Here is a 23,136-nt window from a genome sequence, read left to right as displayed (position 1 = left end):
CGCTGAGCTCGAATGATTCTAAATGAGCGGGAGGTAACGGAAAATTGCAGAATACCTTATGCCACCAGACTTGAAATTCTAGACCTAGAAAATCTAGAACTACGCCGCCTTCGGTCCAATCTAAGTATAGTATATAAAATTATACATTGCAATGTCCTACCTGTCAATAAATACTTCAGCTTCAACCATAACAACACAAGAGCACACAATAGATACAAACTAAAGGTAAACTGCACCAAACTTGATTGCAGGAAATACGACTTAAGCAACAGAGTGGTCAATGTCTGGAATACTCTACCTGACTCTGTGGTTTTTTTCCTCAAACCCCAAAAACTTTAACCTTAGACTGTCTACTATTGACCTCACCCCTTTCCTAAGAGGTCTGTAGGGGGCGTGCATAAGCACACCAACGTGCCTACTGTCCCTGTCCTATTGTTTCTTTTTTATTTTTCTTATATGTATCCATTTCATGTATCCATAACTATGTTTATACTTATACCTGTTATCTTATAATTGCTTGACAAAATAAATAAAATAAAATAAATAAAAGCACAGCAGGCTGTGGATTCCAATCCCCCCACGTAAAGGCGATAGCTCTATGAAGCCAAGCAGATTGTCGACTAATAGCAATGGAAGATTTTGAATTCTTCAGAATGCAAGTGAGATGGGGAGGGAGGATCTGTTTGATGGATTATGATCTGAGATAATTTCCAGACTCATCTACTGAATTGTGGGCCATAATCTTCCATGTTCAACCAAATAGGACTTGTGATGCCTTCAAGTTGTACTTTGGATTTTCTCTAGGACTCCTGAAATAATTACAGTTATTGACCTGCTGAAAAAACCCCATTTTGATGTAATAAATCCCATCTATTTAATTGGATCGATCTCCATCTAGCAGAAATTACCTAGAAATTTTTTAACTAGCATTTTTGCAGAGTTGATGATTTATTAAATAGGAAAACCTTAGAGCAGTGTTGCTCAGTCTTGCAACTTTAAAAAGTGTGAACTTTAAATTCCCAGAATTTCCTGGGAAACTCTGAAGTCCACATATCTTAAAGTTACTTAGATTGAGAAACATTTCCTTAAAGTATGCATCTGCATATTGCTTTTGATAGAGAAGAATATTTGTAGCTCACAGTTGAACTGTGATGTCCTTGGTGCCTCTCTGTGATTGGTTGTTTTCCTGCAGATGTTTCATTGCCCAACTAGGAACTACATACTCTGATAAACAAGCTAACAGTAAACAAAAGCCTAATGAAGGAACCACCAAGAACACTTCCACCCACACTGACAGGATAAGCCATTAGTATATAAATTGAGAAAAATCCAACTCCCTTTTAGCACTGAAGATGTTATCTATTTGGGTGTGGCAAATCATTGTACACATGTTGTACTCTGACAATAAAGGTTTGAACTTGAACTTGGTAATGAAAGAAAACAAGGAAGGGCTCAAGAGAGCAACAAGGACCCACATAATGTTTTGATGTTCACTAGGAACAGAATTGCAATCTGTTGATTTTTTAGTTTAAATCACAGCTTTTATCAGCTGTCACAAGCTGAGGAATTAAACTAAGGGTTATCTTTCAGATGGGAGAATTATATACCCAGTGGTGTATTAACCATTAAGCAGACTAAGCACATGCTTAGGACACCAGGCCCAAAGGGGGCACCACAAAGTTGAAAATATGGCTTCGCTTGTACAGTATGTACAAAGGAGGAGAGCACCAAGATTTGTCAGTGCTTAGAGCACCAGTGAGGCTTAATCCGCCATTGTATATACCCATCCTTGTGCAAAAATACTTTTTTTTTCAAGCAGAATAATTGCTTGCAGATACAATCATGTATTTTAGGCTGAATAACATGGCTCTTTAAAGCTGGAATTCTCTTTTAAAAAGTATCCACCCTTCTCAGATGCTTCTCTGCCTGCCTTCTAACTGTAGCGTAATCAAAGTCCATCTTTGAAGTACCCAAGACTCTGTTGGGCTTAGCTGTCACAGGACCTTGCCCCAACTGCACCTACATCAGCACAACAACCTCTTTTTTCTTCATGACAATGTCCTTTTCTCATCCTCAACCAGTATAAATATATGAAGTAACCACAAGACTGGCAGCCCTAAATCCTTAGATTTTCTAGTCGGTTACACCTTCAGTGGATCATTATTCTTGATTTATGTCTTGCTGTCAAAGGATAACATTACTGAGAGACAATGGAAATTACTAGCTTTTTCTTTACCAATATATTTAAAAGTTGAGGTTTGAAAGCATTATATTAGTAGATTTTAAGAAATTTTACCAGGCAGGAAATGTGGTACAGAAGAGGCAGTCACTTTGTCATACTTTTCTGTTTCTATGGATACATCTTTGTAGACCTCACATGGCATAAAATAATAATTTTGTAATAATTTATTACCTGTATATGCTGGCTGACTCCCAAAAACTCTGAGCAATTTACAAATTATTTGAAACATTAAAAATAAGGAAACAAAAAGAAGGGTAAAGATGGCAAAATGACAAAAAAGTAAACATAAAAATAAATTATAATTTAAAAAGTCAAATGTGGCCTAATCGAATAAATGAAAAATGTGCTTTCCTCAATTATAAACCCATTAATATAGTAATAATGAAATATTTAAATAAAGTGGGAATATTCCATAAGAGTGAGGGAAAACCTATATGATTTAAGGATAGAACTAAAACTATAATTCAAATTACTATCAACACCCAAAAATCCAAGTGACTGAAAATTATTAATATTTTTGGTGGGGAATATAACAGACAACTCTTAAGGATATTACAAGATTGTTCATGGGGCTATCTGAATATTTATGCAAAATATTTAGGTTGGTACAAAATAAGATAGAATTGTGTATTATCATGGTAATGACAGTACATATTATACTTACTGGTTCCCAGTTTTCTTCCAGTACGATTATGTCTTGGGGCTGTACTATGTGGAAGAATATCTGCGACATGTATTCTTTTTAAAGTCCTGACTTCATAAAGTAAGGCCCTACTCCTCAGTGGTGGGATTCAAAAAATTTTACTATCAGTTCTGTGGCCATGGCTTGGTGGGCATAGCAGGGGAAGGATACTGTAAAATCTCCATTCACTCCCCACTCCTGGGGGAATGTTACCACTGGTTCTCCAAACTACTCAAAATTTCTGCTACCGGTTCTCCGGAACTGTTCAGAACCTGCTGAACCACCTCTGCTACTCCCAATGTTTCAGGTGCCTACTTGGGTTGGGTCATTTGAAGTAGGTACTCCAAGATAAGTAATGCTGTTTCCAGAATTGTCCATGTAGCATCTGTTTCAGCCTAAAGCTTTTTAATTTCTAGAACTTCATCTGATATGTAGTACTTTTAATTAGTCTGTTTCAATTTTAATTGTTGCTTCTCTAAATTGCATTTTTAATCTTTAATTTTTAATAATTTTATTTGTTTTTACAATATGTTATACTACTATAGTGAAAGCTTTCAATAGCTTAACTAACACATTTTTAGAAATACTAACAAAGGAGGTTGTATATTTGCAGTGTTTAATATAATGATTGATTGATTTTGATTGTGTTTCAGTCTGTGGAGGAAAAATAAAGGGCCTGGTTTCAGAAGATTATGTCCGAAGAGTCAAATAAGGACAAGCAGTACATAGAACAATTAACCAGTGAAAATTACAACTCAGTATGTTTAACCTTCAGTTTTTTTTATATTCTTCTAATATCTAATTAATTAATTACAGGGCTTGTATGCACTTCAAACAAAGCTGATTCTAAGCTATATAATAATTTATTTGTTAAAGGGAGTATAGCATAGATAACTAATCCTCTCCTATTGGATATTTCCTCATATGAATTTAAATTGCATTTGCCTAGGGAATAGATACTATAACAATTATTTAAAATATACAGTGTGCACTTCCTTGCATTATCTGTGCAGTATTTTTTCCACATTACATTTTTTACATTCAATTTATAAATCTGTGCAGTTTATAAAATCCAAATGTACTAATCCCAAAATTGTAGATTAAATTAAAGAATATTTGTAGTCATTCTCCTATTCAAATGGATACGGATTGCAGTGAGGCTATGTGAGGTTGCTTTTTGTAGATTTAGTTCTGCATTTAACACAATTCTTCCACATAGACTAATGTCTAAACTTATGAACCTTGGGCTTTCTTATTCAATCTGCCTTTGGATTATGGATTTCCCGTTTGGCCGCTCACAAAGGGTCAGATTAGGTAATCTACCTCATCAGCCCTTATTCTTCATGCTGGTACACCACAGGGTTGCGTGTTGAGTCCCTTACTCTATACTCTTTACGTGCATGATTACATTCCCACTTACGCCAGTAATACTATTATTAAATTTGCAGAAGATACAACAGTGGTGGGACTCATCTCCAGGAGGGGAGGGGCGGGAATGAGTATATCGAGACCGGTGGCTTTCATGGTGTGGAGACAATAACTTGGTCCTTAACACCAATAAGACAAAGGAGCTTATGGTGGACTACAAAATAATAGATCAGACATCCAGCCCTTGATTATCAATGGAGAGCAAGTGGACCAAGTGGTCAGTTTTAAGTTTTTGGGTCTTATCATAAAAGAAGACCTGATGCTCACATTGCAGCACTGATCAAAAGAGCCTAGCAGAGATTTTACTACCTGAGACTTCTCAGGAAACAACAACTGAATGACAAATTGCTAGTGATCTTCTACTGCTGCACTATAGAGAGCATTTTTACTTACTGCGCCTATGTATAGTTTGCCAATTGCACAGTGGCAGATAGGACAGCACTCCAGAGAGTCAACATCATTTCTCAGAGGATCATTGGTTGCCCTCTCCCCTCCTTGAAAGAGCTTTATAGCTCCCGCTGTCTTAAGAAAGTTCAAAACATTCTGAAAGATCCATCTCATCCTAGGCATCCTTTTTTTGAACTATTACCATCTGTCAGACAGTACAGAACAATAAAAACAAGGACAAATAAGCTGAAAAACAGGTTCTATCCCAGCCCAGTAACTATACTGAATTCTACTGTACGGTGTAATACTAATGCAGTATCAGGGGTTCTCAATTCAATTGTATAGAAAGTGAAGGATGGGTGTTTTTGTTTTATTTTTATGGTTTTCTTATGTATGATATACACTGAAGATGGCATTTAATTTCATTGTACAAGATACAGCGGCAATAAAGTAAACTAAATGCCACATATCCAGAAGGTTTCTATAAATAATTAATATTTCCTTGTGCTTAATAACTTTAGTAGAAAATAGAATTTATTCATATTTACTTCTTTATTACCATCATTTTTATGCTACCTCCATCAGCAGATCATGATCTAATAGAAACAACAAAATAATAAAACAGTGATCTAACAATCACAACATAAATTTATAAAAATATACTTCAGTCATTCCTTAGCAAACTAGACCTGAGCACTTGTCTGGAATCTATTATACAAGACAGGATTACCTTTATAGCCTCATTAGTAGGCCATAATGTCAATAGTCTTCTTCAATCCAAATGATAAAATGTTGCCGATTAAGGGGCTCGCGCTGAAAAGGTCTTCCTCTAGATTTTCACCTGACCTCTAAGAGGGTAACCTCATCAAGTTCTCTCAGCCTGTTTGTACCAGATGGGCAAAATCTACCTGGTGTAGGAAGCCTCAAATATTGTACTTCAGAGCAGTAATCTTAATTCATAGTAATCTTGCCTTACCATATATATAAGATGTGTTGAATTACAGTTCCTTCTCCTCCCACCCCTGTGAAATGCTGAGACTACTGTGATAGGAATTGTAGTCTATTATTGTATACAACTAAAAGATACAAATAGTTTGACTTAAATATTACTCTCTGCTTTGATCTCTAGCAATTCATCCTGTGCGCTTTACCAAATGTATACTGGGATTAACCTGTATTTATTTATTGAGGAAACTTATATGATCACCTTATACATGATAATCTCAGGCAGCTCACAATGACACTCAATAGCTCATATAGCAATACATTTCTATAAGAGTCTCACAACATATTTATATGCCACAATATCCAAACAACTTTACATTTAGATTTAGATTTGCTGGTCTCATTTCCATCTAACCTAATGCCTGGGTAAAGAACCAAACCTTCATTCATTAGCTTCACAAAACTAATCAGGTGGGAGCCCTCTGAATCTCAAAGGGGAGATTTTTCAGAAGGGTTGGGGCTATCATGAAAAATGTGTCTGAGATCCCACCATATTGCAACATTTAAGAGAAAGTACTGGAGCACAGTCACCCTATTTGATGCTGTAGGATAGGTCATCCTGGTAGTTCAGGATGCCTAATAATATGGATATTTTTCATATTGCATTCCAAAGCCTGGGATCTATTTTTCTTTTCATCTCATTGGTTTTTCTAGTTTTGTCCTGCAAAATTAAAAATTAAGCATGCATTTTCTATTAAGAGTTATTGTTTTACCAAATTGTTAATTTTCATTTTGCATTAAAGAATCACATTTTCCCTTTTATTTTATTTGTATTTTAGGATGATGATTCCTTTATCCCATACGTAGCCGAAGATCTTGAGCAGTGTGCATTTGTTGCAGGTCTGAATAGTTCTATTTCTTGCGAACTGAGGGTACATATATGGATAACATTAAAAATGAATTGCCATGTAGGTGTAACAAAAGGTTGGCATACATAATACCTTCTAAATATATTGGAACACATCTGAAGAAATTGTGCTCACTTTTTTTGTTGATGAATTATCTCTTATATTAAGAAATAACATACTGAATAACATACCTATATGTTGATCATAACTGGAATTTTAATTAGTAGCCCAGAAAAGGAATTCAAAAACTGTAATCTATATATGTTAAAGCTATGATGATAAGAAAATATATCTAATTCTAATTTACATAACAATACTTACTGTCTCGCCATACTTTTCAAGCCTTACAAAGTATTCTTGCTTTGATTGTGTCCATCTTCTTTTTCATGAATTGCCTTTTCTTCATTAAATTTCTTCCCTCTCAGTTTTTCAGGAAGTTATCATCTCCATTTAATTATGAATGTCCTTGATTGTCCCCTTCTCTTAACTCATTAACTCTGTACATGTTTGTTTTCCAGCTTGGGTTATTCTCTCTTTATGACCAAACTATCTCAGCATAATTATTTAATACTAGTTACATATTCATTTAGCTTCCATTCACTCCTGAATTTATCTGTTATTTTATTATTTATACTTGTTAAGTACACCATTCCTATTGCATTAAGTTACTGTTTCAATTTTTCTGATATATCTAATTTCCAGTGGACTGTGAATAGAAACTTGTTCTACTTCATTCAGCAAACATTTATTCCTTGCAAAAACCGTGTAATTCCTGCTTTCTGCCAGCATTTGTATATCTTCAGATTTCCCCAATTGTTTTCTTACCTTAATCAAACATTTCAGCAAGGTGTACACATTCATCTATTTTGTCTAGTTTTAACTATTTATGTAGCATATGGAATCACTCACTACATTTTCCCTGACAAAAACTAATTACAATAGACTTTGATACATTCATTTTCAGTTACATGTCTTGTTATATATACATTGATATCATCCAAGTTCTGAAAAACATGACTGTTATAGATCGGAAAGAAGGGGAGGCCACACCAGAGCATTCCAATAACACACTTTATTCAGGGGAATAAAGGGGGCTGTCGCATCTGCTTCTAACCAGGCACACCTACCAGCGAACAGCAGCTGGCTCGACCTCGCAGCCGGCTTTTATAACCGGCTGTCGAAGGGAGCCAGCCAATGGGGGCTGCTGGCGCCCCAGCGGAAGGAACGGACCTGATGGGGAACTTGTGTCAGTCCGGGACATAACACCCTTCCCCCAGATACGAACACGAATAGTCTTTTAAGTAAACGGGTGGACTGTGCAAGCGCCCTGACCGGCGCAATTCTGGTGAGACACAAAGTGGCACAGAGTTCGGTGAGTCAGGAACGGGGCTTGCGGGAGCACAGGGTCGATCTGGAACTCGGTCTGGAGTCTGGGAATGACCACAGTCTTCAGGTTGGATTGTTGAACTGTCATCGTCACGTAACCTGGTAGTGTCATTGGACGGTAAGGCTGGCGACTCTGGTGGACGGTCCCGGTCTACCGTCCGTTCCCTCGGTTCGGCCGGCGGAGGCAGGTCACTCTGGTGGTCCCAACTCGGATTCAGGAGCGGCGACTGGAGTGTCCCTGGAGTCCCTGGGCCGGAGTTGGCAAATTCGCTCTGGCGACTTCTTATCTGGTCCAGATGTCTCCGCCAGACGCGCCCGTCCTCCAGCTGGATGCGGTATGATCTCGGACCGGTGATGGCAACGATCCTTCTGGGTACCCACAACGGATCGCCCGTGTAGTTCCGGGCAAACACTCGGTCCTGTAATACAAAACTCCTGACCCTACTGTTAGAACCAATTGGTGTGTCAGGGCAATAGTGGGGGTGCAGTCTATCTAACACCGTCCTCAAACGTCTGCCCATCAGTAGCTCGGCTGGAGACTTATTTGTGACAGTGCATGGGGTTGAGTGTTGGCTCAAAAGAAAACGAGAGAGTCTGGAGTGCCAGTCGTCTTGAGTGAATCTTGCCAACGCCTCTTTTGCTGTCCTAACGGCTCTCTCCGCCAACCCATTGCTAGCGGGGTGAAAGGGAGCCGTCAGGATATGTCGAATGCCCAGGTTGGTGACATACTGACTGAATTCTGTGGACGTAAATTGGGGCCCATTGTCTGAGACTATGGTGTCAGGCAGACCGTGTGTAACAAATAGGCGGGTCAGAGCCTGGGCAATTGCTCGGGTGGTGGTCGCGAGTAGGAGGGCCACATTGATCCATTTTGAGAATGAATCAACGACCACCAGGAAAGTCTTGCCGTGGAATGGCCTGGCCAAGTCAATGTGCAAACGTGACCACGGTGCGTTGGCACTTTCCCATTTGGTTGGGGTGGTGATTGGCGGTGCTGGCCTGGATTCCTGACAGGGACGGCAGGAGCTTACCCATTTTGCTATTTCGTCGTCCATGCCCGGCCACCAGACGTAACTCCGAGCCAACGCTTTCATCCGGACGATGCCGGGATGTCCCTCGTGCAGCGCCTTCAGGACGGGTGTGCGCAGTGGTTCTGGAATGACAACTCTGGTCCCCCATAACAGGCAGCCCTGCAAACTGGAAAGCTCTTGCTGGCGGGTTTTAAACGGTGAGAATTCAGTTGAGAGATCGCTGCCCGGCCACCCCCTCCGTACCCAGTCCAGAACCTGGGCGATAAGTTTGTCTTTTTTGGAGTGGAGGGCGATGTCGCCAGCAGTGACTGGAAGGTTGAACTCACTGACATCAAAAATGGCATGTACCGGGGCCGGGTCCTCCACGGGTGCTGGCAACGGGCAGCGGCTGAGGGCGTCGGCGTGGCTAAGGTGTTTTCCTGGACGGTGAACTAGTTTGTACAAGTAAGCCGCCAGGAATAAGGTCCACCTAGTCATCCTAGGTGACAAGACTTGCGGTGTCTGCTTTTCACCTGAGAGAAGCCCCAATAGTGGTTTGTGGTCTGTGACAAGTTCGAAATTGTGACCAAAAAGAAATTCATGGAATTTTTTGACCGCAGCTACGGCGGCTAGGGCCTCTTTGTCAATTTGGCTGTAGTTACGTTCAGTTGCTGAAAAGGTTCTCGAAAAGAAGGCAATTGGGGCTTCAGAGCCGTTGGGCAGTCTGTGACTCAAGACAGCCCCGATCCCGAAAGGTGAGGCGTCTGCTGCTAAGACTAGAGGAAGGTGTTGGTCAGATTGTATTAGGACAGCGTCCGAGGTGACCAGCGACTTAACTGCCTTAAAAGCGTAATCCTCTTTGGGTCCCCAATACCATGGAGTGTTTTTGTCTAGAAGTCTATGCAACGGTTCTGCTACTGACGCTTTGTGGGGTAGGAACGATGCATAGAAGTTTAGCAATCCCAGGAAAGCCTGTAACTCTGACTTGGAAGAAGGAGTGGGTGCCTCGTGAATGGCTTTGACTTTGGATTCCACTGGGTGGATGCCTGAGGCGTCTATTTTATACCCAAGAAAGTCCACCTGCTTAGTGGCGATGGCACACTTCTCCCTTTTTAGTTTGAGGCCGAGATAGGGGAACCAATCCAACCCCAAAAGGCTAGGGAGGGTACCATCTACCACCACTAAAGGCAGATGGCCTTTAAAGGATTTGAATTTAACAAGGAACTTGCCTGTTCTGAGTACTGGGATGTTCTTTCCCTGGTAGTCCCTCAAGGTGAGACGACTCTTCTGGAGCTGGTTTCTGGACAGGTTGGGTCGTAGTTTCTTGAGCGTGCTCCATGAGATGATCGAGAGTGCTGACCCGGTATCGACTTCCATAAGACAGGGTTTACCTTCTAAATGGATAGAAAGCGTGATTTTATTAGGTGTCAGAAAAGTGTGGTTAGCTTGGTAGCACGTGTAACAATTTTCTACTTGCCTGGGTGGCCCCGGAGGGGAGTAAAAGGATGCTGCCTTTTGTGGAGCCACGTGTGTTGCCTGGCAGGCCCTGGCGATGTGGCCTTTCTTGCCGCAATTGTTGCAGGTGACGTTCCTGAACCTGCAAGTCGTTCTGGCATGGGAACCCCCGCAGGCGAGGCACAACAGGATGTGTTTGGACGTGTTGCTGTTCCCAGGCCTAGTTCCTACCTGTGGCTGCTTGGATGGCTTGAGTCGATGAACTTCTAGGTGCTCGACGGGGTCTTCTTCACTCACCACCTCCTCTGAGTGGATGGTGACTGGACTGGATTTGGCTGCGCTCCCTTGTATTTCGGTGGCTGATTGGGTCGCTAGCTCTGCTGCCAAGGCTTCCTCGATCGCTTGAGTGAGGTTGAGGTCTTTTCTAGCAAACGCCTCTGCAATCTTAAGTCTTTGACTCCACAGACGAGTTGGTCAAGGAGCATGTCGTCTAGGTAATTTTTGAATTCGCAGTGGAGAGCTGCGGTTCTCAGGGCAGCCAAATACTGATAGATAGATTCCCCATCTGCTTGCTTCCTCATGCGAAAGGCAAAACGTCTCGCGATCTGCGATGGTTTTGGGGAATAGTGGTTAGAGAGTGTCTCTAACAGCTCGGGCCAGGGGACGCTCTTTAACTCCCTGGGTGCAAATAGCGCTGTGGCGGTATCAAACACTGCGGCCCCGCAGTAACTCAGGAAGTACGATTTCTTCCTGTTCTCTGTAGCATCGGCCAGACCAATGGCATCAATGTAGTGATTGAAGCGGTTTCTGTAAGAGTCCCACTTGTCTTCATCTGGCTTAAATGGCGGGAACGCCGGATTTGAATTCATATTGGGTTTTCAGTCTGTTGGTAGACTGACCAATCTCACTGGGAATACAATGGCCCTGATAAGTGTGGCTTTCAGTCTGTTGGTAGACTGGCCAATCTCACTGGGAATACAATGGCCCTGATAAGCGCGGCAGCAGTAGCTTGCAGATCTGCCCCAGCTTAGTGTTTCAGCTCTTAGAGGTTCTCTCTGTGTTTCACGCTCTATGTGACTCTGTCGGCTATGGCTGTAGCCCGTAACTGACTTCCGTTTGAATTTCACGCCTTCCCCAAGGCGTAGGCGGCTATAGCTGTAGCGTCGTGCTGACAGCTATTCAAATTGCGCGCCCAATGCATTCTGGCGGCTGCGAGTACAGCGCCAAGCTTGCTAACAGCAGAATTCGAACACAGCAGTTGAATTCTGTGCTCAGTGTCAGCGGCTGAGGCTCTCAGCGCCCTGCTCTTCACGTAGCTTTCTTTTTTTTTACACGGAGCGGCTACACGCTCCGCTTTCACTTCTGCAATCCACAACTGACCGAGCTCTCACGGCGCGGCTACGGTTCAGCGTTTGGTGTGTGATTTCAGCTCTTTGCTATTGCTGCTGGTTGGCCAGATCCCACCTTCGTCGCCAATGTTATAGATCGGAAAGAAGGGGAGGCCACACCAGAGCATTCCAATATCACACTTTATTCAGGGGAATAAAGGGGGCTGTTGCGTCTGCTTCTAACCAGGCAGACCTACCAGCGAACAGCAGCTGGCTCGACCTCGCAGCCGGCTTTTATAACCGGCTGTCGAAGGGAGCCAGCCAATGGGGGCTGCTGACGCCCCCGCGGAAGGAACGGACCTGATGGGGAACTTGTGTCAGTCCCGGGGACATAACAATGACATCATCTGTATTAAGAGATATACGTACATTTACATTTCCAACCTGTACACCTCTAATGTGTCAGACTCCAAAAGTCAAGAAAGGCACACACAAATTCTTCTAAGCAGTTTCCTTTATCATTCTCCTCCTATAGACAGAAATCTTGCCAAACTAAAGCAGACTACTTATATCATTAAAATATACTCTGAAAACTCCTACAGAAGAACTGTTTTAATTCTCTCTTTCTCTCTTACAAACTTAGTTTTCTTTTGCTCCTCTGGAATGCACTCCCTCCCTCCTGGGAATCCGGGCTACATTCCACCACAAATGTCACCAAAAAGCATTCAGTCTATATTTATTTATAAATACATTAAAAACTATCACTCACTACATTCAGCAGTTACTTTCAACTCCAATCTTATACAAAACATTCCAAAATTCAGCCTTATCATCACATATTTTATATGAGTAAACACATGTACAATTAATTTCCTTTCTCATAAGGCTACATTTCTCAGTGACTTGCTGAAAAATAAAAAAACATGGCTCACAGACACACACACTCGTCCCCATAAAATGCTTTTTCCAACATGCCACCATTTTATTTTATCACTTTTAATTCCATTCACTCTGCTCATGGTTCCTAACTTAAGATTTCTTTTCCACGCTTCAATTTTATTTAATTTTCATCAGAATAGTTCTAAATCTTCTATGTCCCCTCATTTTAACTATTTTTACTGCATTCTTTTCAATTTTTTTTCTGTACACTATAAATATGTTTCTACCATCCAATATAATTCCATCATATGTCTCACCTGTTTCATCATTCTGTCAGGTTTCCTTTTTCATACTTCCAATTGAAGTATTCTATGGGACTCTGTAACATTTTTTTTCATTCTGTGTTCACTTTTCACAGCTTCTTAGGTCAATTTCATTCATTTTGTTGGGAAATTCATCTATATTCTAATAGCTTTTCATACTTATATATTTTATTCCTGTTGTTTCCCTTCCACTTTAGGTTCTTTAGGTTTTTTCCTTTACCTTCAGATCCATTTTCCTGAAGTTCCTCTTGGCACTACCAGAACTGGTCTGTTCTACATTCAGAACTATTCTTGTTTGTTTGGGTCTTTGAATGTTCCAAATAATAGTAAAAAAAAACAGTAAAAAAAAATAGACCATCTTGTTCCCATTCATTTATTCATGCTACATCACAGAATATTTTCTCCTAGTTGTATTGGTTCAGAATATTGCAAATCAGTCATCTTTATTTTTCCACTGCTACTATGCAATTCTTGCCAAAGTATGGATTCTTTCAAATATGACTTCATCAAACTAGATAATACCATGTAAATGACTAACCCTTCACTCAAAGTCTAGTCTTATAAAATAAATTATGCATTTGTTTTATGGAGCACTTTCTGTTGCTATTTTGGCTAATTTGCAGCTTTTGCAAAGCTTGCAGTATGCCACAATCATAACATAATATTTTTATTTCGGATATAGAGATGACAAAATTCTTGATTTGTTTGAACAACATAATTCCAAGATCAAAAACTCTTAAAATTAACAAAAGAAGAATTTATTACTGTCTTAAGATCAGATCCTAAAAATCAAATGCAATCTGCCACAACATCACAGTGAATAACTTACTTCTCTTGTCGGATCTGAATGTGGAGGAGGTTTATAGCATTTAACAATCATATAACTGATTTCAGGGCACTTAAGTTTTAGGAAAAACATTTAAATTATATTAGTCAGATCAATTTATTTCTACTTATTCATACGTCTATATATTAAGGGCTGGGTTAAGTGTGAGAACACAATTCTTTGAAAAATCTGTATTTCAGAAAAAAGGGGAACTGTTTAAATCTACCATCCATGATTGCAGAGGGAAGGGTATTGAAGCGTCAAGATCAAAATTGATCAGTGATCAACACATGCACACATTTGTCTTACAGATTCTTTTTGTGATCAACTTTTGCCACGTACCACACAGATTTTATTGGAATATAACTCTGGAAAATGGGTGCCACGACTTCGTGAACCACGAGATTTATATGGCCTTTCTTCTACAGGAGATCTACACTTAGTACGGTGGCCACATCAGTATGAAGTTATCAGAGAAAAAATTAAGCATATTGGTAAATAATTATTTAGCCTTTTCTAATGTGATGTTTTTCTTGATAGGTCACAAAGAAATATTATTTCCAATAAAGCACTTTCTGACTTGCTTCAACCACTTAAATATTTTTTTCTTTATTCATCACTCTGCATTGATGCAGTTAATTCATCTTTCAAATTTAAATGTAAAGAAATGCAAAACTGCATTATAGATTAGACATATTAAAAGAAATGAACAGTTCTAACAATTGACTATTACTATTCAACTATATTAAGCCTAAAGATTCTTAAAAATTGTACACCTTTTTCTGATCAATGGAGCAATCTCAGTTACAGTTCTATACTAGTTGCAAGAGGATAGGATTGCACTAATGCAATTGTGCCTATTTGGATAATCCAATGATATATTAATGAATGTGTTATTGCTCTGATTTGATCAACCTAACATTTGTTTGAATTAATTGCAATGGCAGTCTGAAAGATTGAAGTTAGACATGCAGATGGGTTTAAAGCATTGCAGTAGATAACAGCAGAGTCTTCATGATGACACAAGCATTTTATGTGGTCACCAACCCTAATTTCCTTGCTCTGTGGACTTTTGCTCCAAAGGGTGACTGAGATAAGGAGAGACACTTAGAGAGATAGAGTGTAATGTCATGATTTTAGCCTTATCATCTCAGGCAACAGGCATCCCCTACAAAGGGAACTGGCCTTGGCAAAATAGAGTACTATATGAATACTTTTGAATATCTACTTTTAATTTAATTTCAGATACAGCAAATGAGAAAAATAAAAATTAATTTAATACTCTTGAGATGACGCCTGACCTTTTATTTTGAAGACTCATCAGCTTTTGTGAATCTCCACTTTTGTTGTGATTATAGGCCAAATTCAAGAACAGTAGCTTTTAGCCAACCTTGATAATTGATCTTGAGAAGCAAAGAAAAGCCAGAATCTGTTGAATATTTTGATTGTGAACACCAAGAAATTTCAGAACTGCATATGGGGAAATTTTCTACATTGAAACAATTAGTGGCAAACTGCTTCCTTACTTTTGCCAACTAAACAATATGGAAATCTCCATCTATTTACTAGAAATTGTGTTGGAAAGAAATTTATATTTGTTTCAGGTTGTATAGGATCTTAGCAAAAGGAATTGTGCAGGATTTTTTTCTAATGAAGTCTTGAGTTCCTGTGATGACACCTTCTGGCAAAGGCAGTCTTCTGCTATTTAAAATAAAATCAAATAATTTGAAGGTAGGTTATATAAGCCTACCAATTGTGGCAACCCCCAGATATAACAAAGGAAGCATGTATATACATTTTTATATTAACATATTTCTATTTATAGAATATTCTACCAGTACAAATACAGCGGAAAACAGGGACTTGCTGATACATGCTTGATTTTTTTAACTAGTCATCTTGTTCCTAGAATTTTTTTTCTTTTCATGGCGCTGTAATCCCTTGATTTTGGGTAGAGTTGGGGTGCTGAATGGAGCTGAGCATTTGCTGGCTGGATGCCCTTCCTGATGCCTATATGGAGTTCACAACAGATGTTTTATCTTTGCACTCTGAGAGAAAAACATCTGCTGCTACCTAGGATTAAACTCTCAACCTTCCAAGTGGGAGGCAAACATCTTCACCACTAGGCCACCACACTGCTCACTTGGTTCATATAATTATTTTTTTATAAATTTTCTTCCTATTCTTAATAACATGTCAACATTGATGTTACTGTATAACTTGTTAACAATATAAGGAAGAACCTTACCTAACTTAAGAATTTTATCATAACTGCTCAGTAAATTTCTGTTGCTCAGGTTATAAAATTATATTTCCATTTTTGTAGCACAAGAAGAAACACACCTATTTACTGGATAAATATAATAAAGGGAATGCATATTTAATTTTACATGTATTGTCTGCAGCCAGAATTGTATTTGCGCAACAATGGATAAGTGAAGATATCCCAATATGATTTAAAAAATATTAGAATGTGTAGAAATGAATAAGCTCACACTTATAATCAAGGAAAAGAAAGAAACTGAATACTTTCTGACTTGGGACTTATTTTATCAATGTCTAGCTGAAAAAACCAGGAGCTAGAAACAGAAATATACAGAAAGGATCAGTGATATAAGGAAGATATGTTGAATTGGTTAAGCAAATAATATTGATATTATTATTAACACTACTATAATTAATATCAATGTAATGAATATTGTTGTAAACATTTTGATTATTTCCTAAAACTATTTGTACTTAGACAACACACTGTTCAATTGGAATTGGAATTTTTATATGCTATAAAATAAAAACTTGAATTAAAAAAGAAGAAACAGTTCTTGAATATTTGTTTAAAAAGTGGTATTAATTTAATAAAACATAACAAAAAGTTTAAAGGTTACAAATCTAGTAGTTATCTACTGCAGAAAAGATATAATAAAATAGCAGGCTACTGCACATATTTCAGTGTTGAAGACTTATGTTTGGATTATTGGCAGTGCTAAGAATCTCACTATGGAACAAAATTGATCAATTTATTTTATGTTTTTGAAAAGATAAAATGAAGGGCAATCAATATGTCTTTTTTATTTAAAAAAAAAACTAAGTTCATTGTCTTCTTATAAGCAGGAATAAAAATATCCTGCCCTTTGCACCTTAAAATATATTTTTATTTTTGTTTTTTAACACAGTATTTTAAGGCTATTTTCTTTCTTTTTCTTTCCAGAATGGATTCCATCTCATCCAGAGCCTCTCTATAATCCCACAGGTTCAGAGTTTGAGCCTCAGTGTTTGGATCCAGGGGAAGGTGCTGTCGTGTATTTAGCAGATGAAGGTTTGACCAGATTTTATTGAGAACACATATAACTTAATTATTTACATCTTAATTGTACAAAGTAATTTTCAAATAGAATTCTACATACAAATTCTAAGACAAAAGACAAAAAGAGCTCTAGAACTTAGGATCCTAAATTTTAGCATCAGAATCTTTGTAACACTAAATGTACAGCATTTTCCATAATCCATGCCACAAATCTTTTGAAGTGTATCAGTTTTAATAAATTAATTTTCTTTCTGCCAGAATTAGTTATTTTCTTTGGTTATCCTTTTAGTTAATGTAACAGATCATTAATTTTTAAAAGGTTTTATTGTGCCAAGTAATAGGATCAGTGTTTTTGAAGATAATTTATACCCTGTTACCTCCTTAAGAGTTTAATCCAATCAAAACTGTGGCTTTATTCTCTTTCCTTCCCTCTCTCCCCTTCCTTTGTCTCCACCTTCCCATTTTTAAACATCCTCAGGACTGCGCTCTCTTATATATGTCTCTTGGCTACTTCTACCTTTCTGTTATTGTTCTTATTGCTTCACTGAAATGATTTTAAATTTTAGATTTTTGAAGGATGAGAGAATAAAAGAGTAGTGGTGAAGATATGCCTTATACAATTATGGCTAAGATGCTAATCAGTTTGATAAACAACCACATTCTGCTTTAATCATTCAAATATTTTGTTTTTAAGCACTTGGCTTGAATAGAAAAACTGCATTTTTGATTGACTGCAGTGCAATATCTCCTTAGCTTTCCTGTCTGACTTCTACTACTAACCCTTGAATTACCTTATGTCTAGAGCCCGATTTCTTGAAGTACTTTTTTTTTCTTTGGAAGACCTTTATTAATCTACAAGACTTTCCTTGTCATTATGTTTCCAACCAATACGGTCCTGAGATTTCTTTTGCCCAACAGGCCCACAATACTTGCTGATGTCGTCGATCCATCTTGTTTTAGGTCTTTTTTGTGGACACCTTTTATCAAGTGGAATCCATTTTATGACTGCCTTGATCCACTGCCATCAGTTTTTCTTGCTATGTGATTAGTCCATTTCCATTGCAATTCTTTTACTCTCTTGATGACATTACATACTTTCATTTCTTCTTTAATCCATGTGCAGGACTTTCTATCTTGACTTGTAATGCCAAGCGTGTATCTTTTCATGGCTCTTTGTGCCACTTGTAGCTTTTGTATCGATTGTGAGTTTAGTGTTCATGTTCACTGGCAGGTGAACAGCAGGTAGCACACACTGATTGAAAAGCATAGGGGAAGATTGTTCTTGAAAATTATGCTTAGCTTGCCGAATGTCTGCCAAGCACATTTAACTCGCCATTCAATTTGCTTTACTGTATTGCCTTCCTTTGAGGAAATTCATATATATAGTGGTCTACAGTATCAATTCATATATATAGTGGTCTACAATGTCTAGTTCTTCTCCAGACATATTTTTTTTCTTTCTTTGGTAAATTTATTAAACATAACCTGGCTTTTTCAGGTTTATTTTTAAGCCAATGGTTCTCCTGCTTCATGCAGCTCTTGTTATGTAGCTCTTCTGGGTCTTGTGAGCAGAAAACAACATTATCTGCAAATCTTAAATGTTTTAAATAGGGGCCATTGGCTTTTCTTCCATCTTTTGCCCAGTCTAGTTTGTGAAATACTTCTTCAAGGCAGGCTGAGAAAAGGATAGGTGATATTGTATCGCCTTGTTGTTCTACGTTGCTGTCCACTTTAACATCATTAAGGGAAATTGTTGCGATTGTTTTTTCATATATTTATTGTAGTAAGTTTATGTAAGCAGTATACATCTTGGTTGAGCAATGCATTAACTATTGCTTGCTGGAATACTGAGACAAGTGCCTTTTGGTTGTCAATGAAATATGTTAAGAAAATGTTTCTTTAACAATATTTTGCAGCTGAAGATTAGGTATATTCTGTTCCTCTCAACAGCCAACAAGGACCCCAACTTTAGATATTCTCGAATAGGGGGATGTTTCCCTTCAAAGCAAGTGCTTCCTCAATCATGGAATGACTGGGATAATACTTTGATCTTTGAAGCACGATTTGAAAGTGGAAATCTGCAAAAAGTGGTCAAAATGTAAGTTGCTTCCCATTTTTTCTTTTAATTTGCAAAATAGTCCATTTTCTGAGACATTAAGTTAATCCTTGGTAGACCTTGAATTTAGACAGCATGAAATGAGATGCAAAGTCTTATTCATTGTTTTTTAAAAAATAGTCATTATTAATAAATTTGTACTTCATGTTTTCTTCAATGGTCTGTGCTGATTTCCTGGCTGTGACAAATGAAGCAAAAATTATACCTGCAATCTGGATATGCATTTATAATACAGGTAGTCCTCAATTTACAACAATTCATTTAGTGACCATTCAAAGTTACAATGGCTCTGGAAAAAGGGACTTATGACTGTTGCAGCATCCCCATGGTCATGTGATCAAAATTTAGATGCTTGGCAACTGGTTCCTACTTATGACCAGTGCTGTGTCCCAAGGTCACGTGATCGCCTTTTACGACCTTCTTACAAGCAAAGTCAATGGGGGAAGCCAGATTCATTTAACAACTATGGCAAGAAAGGTTGTAAAATTGGGTGAAACTCATTTAACAAATGCCTCATTTAACAACAGAAATTTTGGACTCAATTGTGGTTGTAAGTCGAGGACTATCTGTATTTCAATTTTAACTTCACTTTTTATATTTCTGTCTCTTGTGCTTTTTAATCAAACTGTGAGGTGAATGTGCCATACGATAAATAATCTTCAATGGTAATTTAGCAAATACTGCCCCAGTACTGGATTTATGTATTTATTACATCAATTTATACTCAGTTCCATTTATGAAGATTATAAATAGTTTCTAAATTAATACCAGAAGATTAAAAAATAATTTAGTACAGTTACAAATGCACCATCATTTGTGGTAGCTGGTGTGCTCATTTTCCTCTGTAAAGCCCTTCATGGCATAAGATCTAGCCAGCTGAAGCACTGCAATTTCTGCTTGTATTGTATGGTTTGACAGGCATATTTTGTGTCTTCTGCCTATTATACCTGCTATGCTGCACCCTCCTCTTTTTCCACTTTTCTCTCTCTATTCACTCTCCCAACAGTTCAAGGGAATGACAGACATCCCATTTCTTCCCTCTTTGAATTTTACTGCATCCATCCAGTCATTGCTTTGGCAAAGTCAGTATACAGTCCTAATTCATTCATCTACACATAAGCATGCAATCCATTATAGCCCCCCCCCCAACCTTCCCCACCTCTTATATATTGCTCTTATTTAAGTAAAAAATATGAACAGTATATAGGGGATGGGGGAGGGGCTATAATGGATTGCATGCTCATGTGTAGATGAATGATTTATTTAAGTAAAAAATAAGTTTCCCCACGATTATTATTTGGGGGGGGGGAACTCTACTATTATTCCTCATAAAATCAACATTTCTCCCAGCCTGATCCACCACAAACTCCAGTTTAACCATCAGCCCTTCTTCAACTCTGTATTTTCTCATCTCAATGAACAAATCCATTACCTTAGATTTTGAGTGACCTGTAAAATCAATTCTTATCCACTTCTCCTTGCTTCCAGTTCTGGAGTACAGGGAACTGCCCACCTAATTCCTTGACTACAGTTACTTGCTTTACTGAATGTCTTCCTAGAAGTAACCAAAGGGTAGCCAATGACGAACACAAATGTCAGAGTCTGAGAAGACCTTTTAAGAGCTTTGAGAATCAGCTGATGTGCATGCAGTGTGGCAGCGATAGCAACAGCAATTCACAAACGGCCCCACTAGACCCCAAACTGCATCTCCATTAATCGCATCAGTAGTCTTTTTACTTCTCTAAAATCTGGCGTAGTTTCAATCAAAGGATTGTCCTTTTGTATCTCTTTATACTGCATGTTCTCATACGATCCATCTTGCTTTTACTATTCGTCTACATCCAGTTTCCCTTCCCTATTCTTTTTTTCCATTTTGCCATCTCCAGAATCTGCTCTCCATACTCCTCTCCTTTCTGCATGGACCCTTTCACTTGTCTTGCCTCCACTTCTCTGCATTTATAATTGCCCAGTCAGCTTTCTTCCACAAAATTCTCTTATCTCTGTTACAACCGAGACCATTTTATTAAATGTATTTGATTACTTTAACCTTTCTCATGAGCACCTTAAAAATTATTTTTCTTCTGCAACAGTATACTTATTGAGTTGTTAAAATGTCAGTTCTTTTGGTAGTGACTGCCAATCAATCTATTTATGTGTTTTATAAGACGAAGACAATAGATGGTTGTCAGGAAAATAATGTGTTTTCTCAAGTACAATTAACTATGACTAGCAGAAATGCTGCTCCTGCTTATCAAAATCTTTGTAAATGGTAAAAAAAACAGAGAAAGAAACTAAATTAGGCATCCTTCATGTTTTCTTGTAGAAATATTCTAATCTACAGCAGGAGCAGAATAGGAACATACATATTTATATTTGACATACTTAGCATCTTAGAGGGAGGAATGAGTATCATGTGAATGTATAACTAATTCTGAACTAGTAATGCATCTGAAATTGGATCCCAAGAATAACACAAAGTATTTGTGTATAGTTTGCACCACTACTGGGATCTGAGTGTTCATATTTGTGAGCTGTTATCTTTGCACAATAAAGTAATAAAACATCCCATTGTATGTTGTCTGAGCATGGAGAGAAGCTTATACATGTATTACATGTATACATAATTTCTTCCACACAGATGTCAGCTTCTCTCATCTTTTTCAATTCTATGTAGTACTTGGCATCTTTCTCATTATTCACTAACATCTACTGATGCTCTCTCTAGCCAACCAGCTGGACGTTAAAAGCTGGAAGCAACACATGCTTTGCCCTTACTATAGTTAGCTTTACAATTAAAAAAAACAAAGAATCATTACTGTGGGAGTGACAGTTATTTCTCCATTCAGGAATAAAGGCCTGAAGAAGTCAAGGCACCTTAGCCCCTTGGCTTCTGTATAAAGGAGAGAAACTCAGAGGTGGGTGGTGGAATGAAGTGGGAATTCCGGTCATTGGGAAGCTACCATACGCACCATTCTAGAGGAGCATTTTGAGACTGACATCATAGCACGAGAGCCAAGGAAATATGTCAAACATGAATAAATCACACAATAGTTTAATGTCCCATGTATAATTTATATTAAAAATATTTTTCTCCTTTTTCTCTTGCTAGTAATGATTTTGAATACCAGTTGACACTGCGTACTGATCTCTACACAAATAAGCACACCCAATGGTACTATTTCCAGGTTACCAACACCCAAGCAGGAATACCTTACCGATTCACCATTGTCAATTTCACCAAGCCAACAAGCTTGTACAATCGTGGCATGCGTCCATTATTATATTCAGAAGCAGAAGCAAAGATCCACAAGGTGGGGTGGCAAAGGACAGGAGATCAAATCAAGTATTATAAAAACAATTTCAGCAGTGATGGGCATCAATATTTTTCCTTGACATGGACTTTCCAGTTTCCACATGACAGGGATACTTGCTATTTTGCCCACTGCTATCCATACACTTACAGCAACCTGCAAGACTACTTGTCAGCCATTGCCAGAGACCCGAGGCGCTCCAAATTCTGCAAAATCCGTATATTATGTCATTCTCTGGCTAGGAATATAGTCTATGTTTTAACTATTACCAATCCCTTGCAAGATTTTAATAGGGAAAAATGCAAGTCAGCAGTCATTTTGACAGCAAGGGTGCATCCTGGTGAAACAAACAGTTCGTGGATGATGAAGGGCTTTCTGGATTACCTTCTGGGGGATTCAGATAATGCCCAATTGCTTCGAGACACTTTTATTTTTAAAGTGGTACCGATGTTGAATCCAGATGGTGTGATTGTGGGCAATTATCGCTGCTCTTTATCCGGCAAGGACTTGAATCGCAATTATAGATCAGATCTTAAAGACTCTTTCCCTTCTATTTGGTATACCCGCAGCATGATCAAAAGGTAAAAAGGTAACACAATCACTTCT

General features: G+C 38.4%; 1 protein-coding gene across 1 annotated transcript in view; it reads left to right on the top strand.

The window, feature by feature from the left end:
- The window catches only part of AGBL3 (AGBL carboxypeptidase 3), a 42,334-nt gene that overhangs the window by 679 nt on the left and 18,519 nt on the right, over positions 1–23,136 (top strand). The window contains exons 2-7 of the mRNA XM_087934679.1: positions 3,578–3,682; positions 6,524–6,584; positions 14,111–14,293; positions 17,008–17,115; positions 19,054–19,201; positions 22,329–23,111. Of these exons, the coding sequence (XP_087790805.1) occupies positions 3,617–3,682; positions 6,524–6,584; positions 14,111–14,293; positions 17,008–17,115; positions 19,054–19,201; positions 22,329–23,111 (1,349 nt within the window). The 5' untranslated portion in view covers positions 3,578–3,616. The remainder of the gene's footprint in view (positions 1–3,577; positions 3,683–6,523; positions 6,585–14,110; positions 14,294–17,007; positions 17,116–19,053; positions 19,202–22,328; positions 23,112–23,136) is intronic.

The sequence above is a fragment of the Pseudonaja textilis genome, chromosome 5, assembly GCF_049901715.1.
Source record: "Pseudonaja textilis isolate UNSWEBS1 chromosome 5, rPseTex1.2, whole genome shotgun sequence".
Classification (NCBI taxonomy): domain Eukaryota; kingdom Metazoa; phylum Chordata; class Lepidosauria; order Squamata; family Elapidae; genus Pseudonaja; species Pseudonaja textilis.
This window is presented reverse-complemented; position numbering and strand designations above follow the sequence as displayed.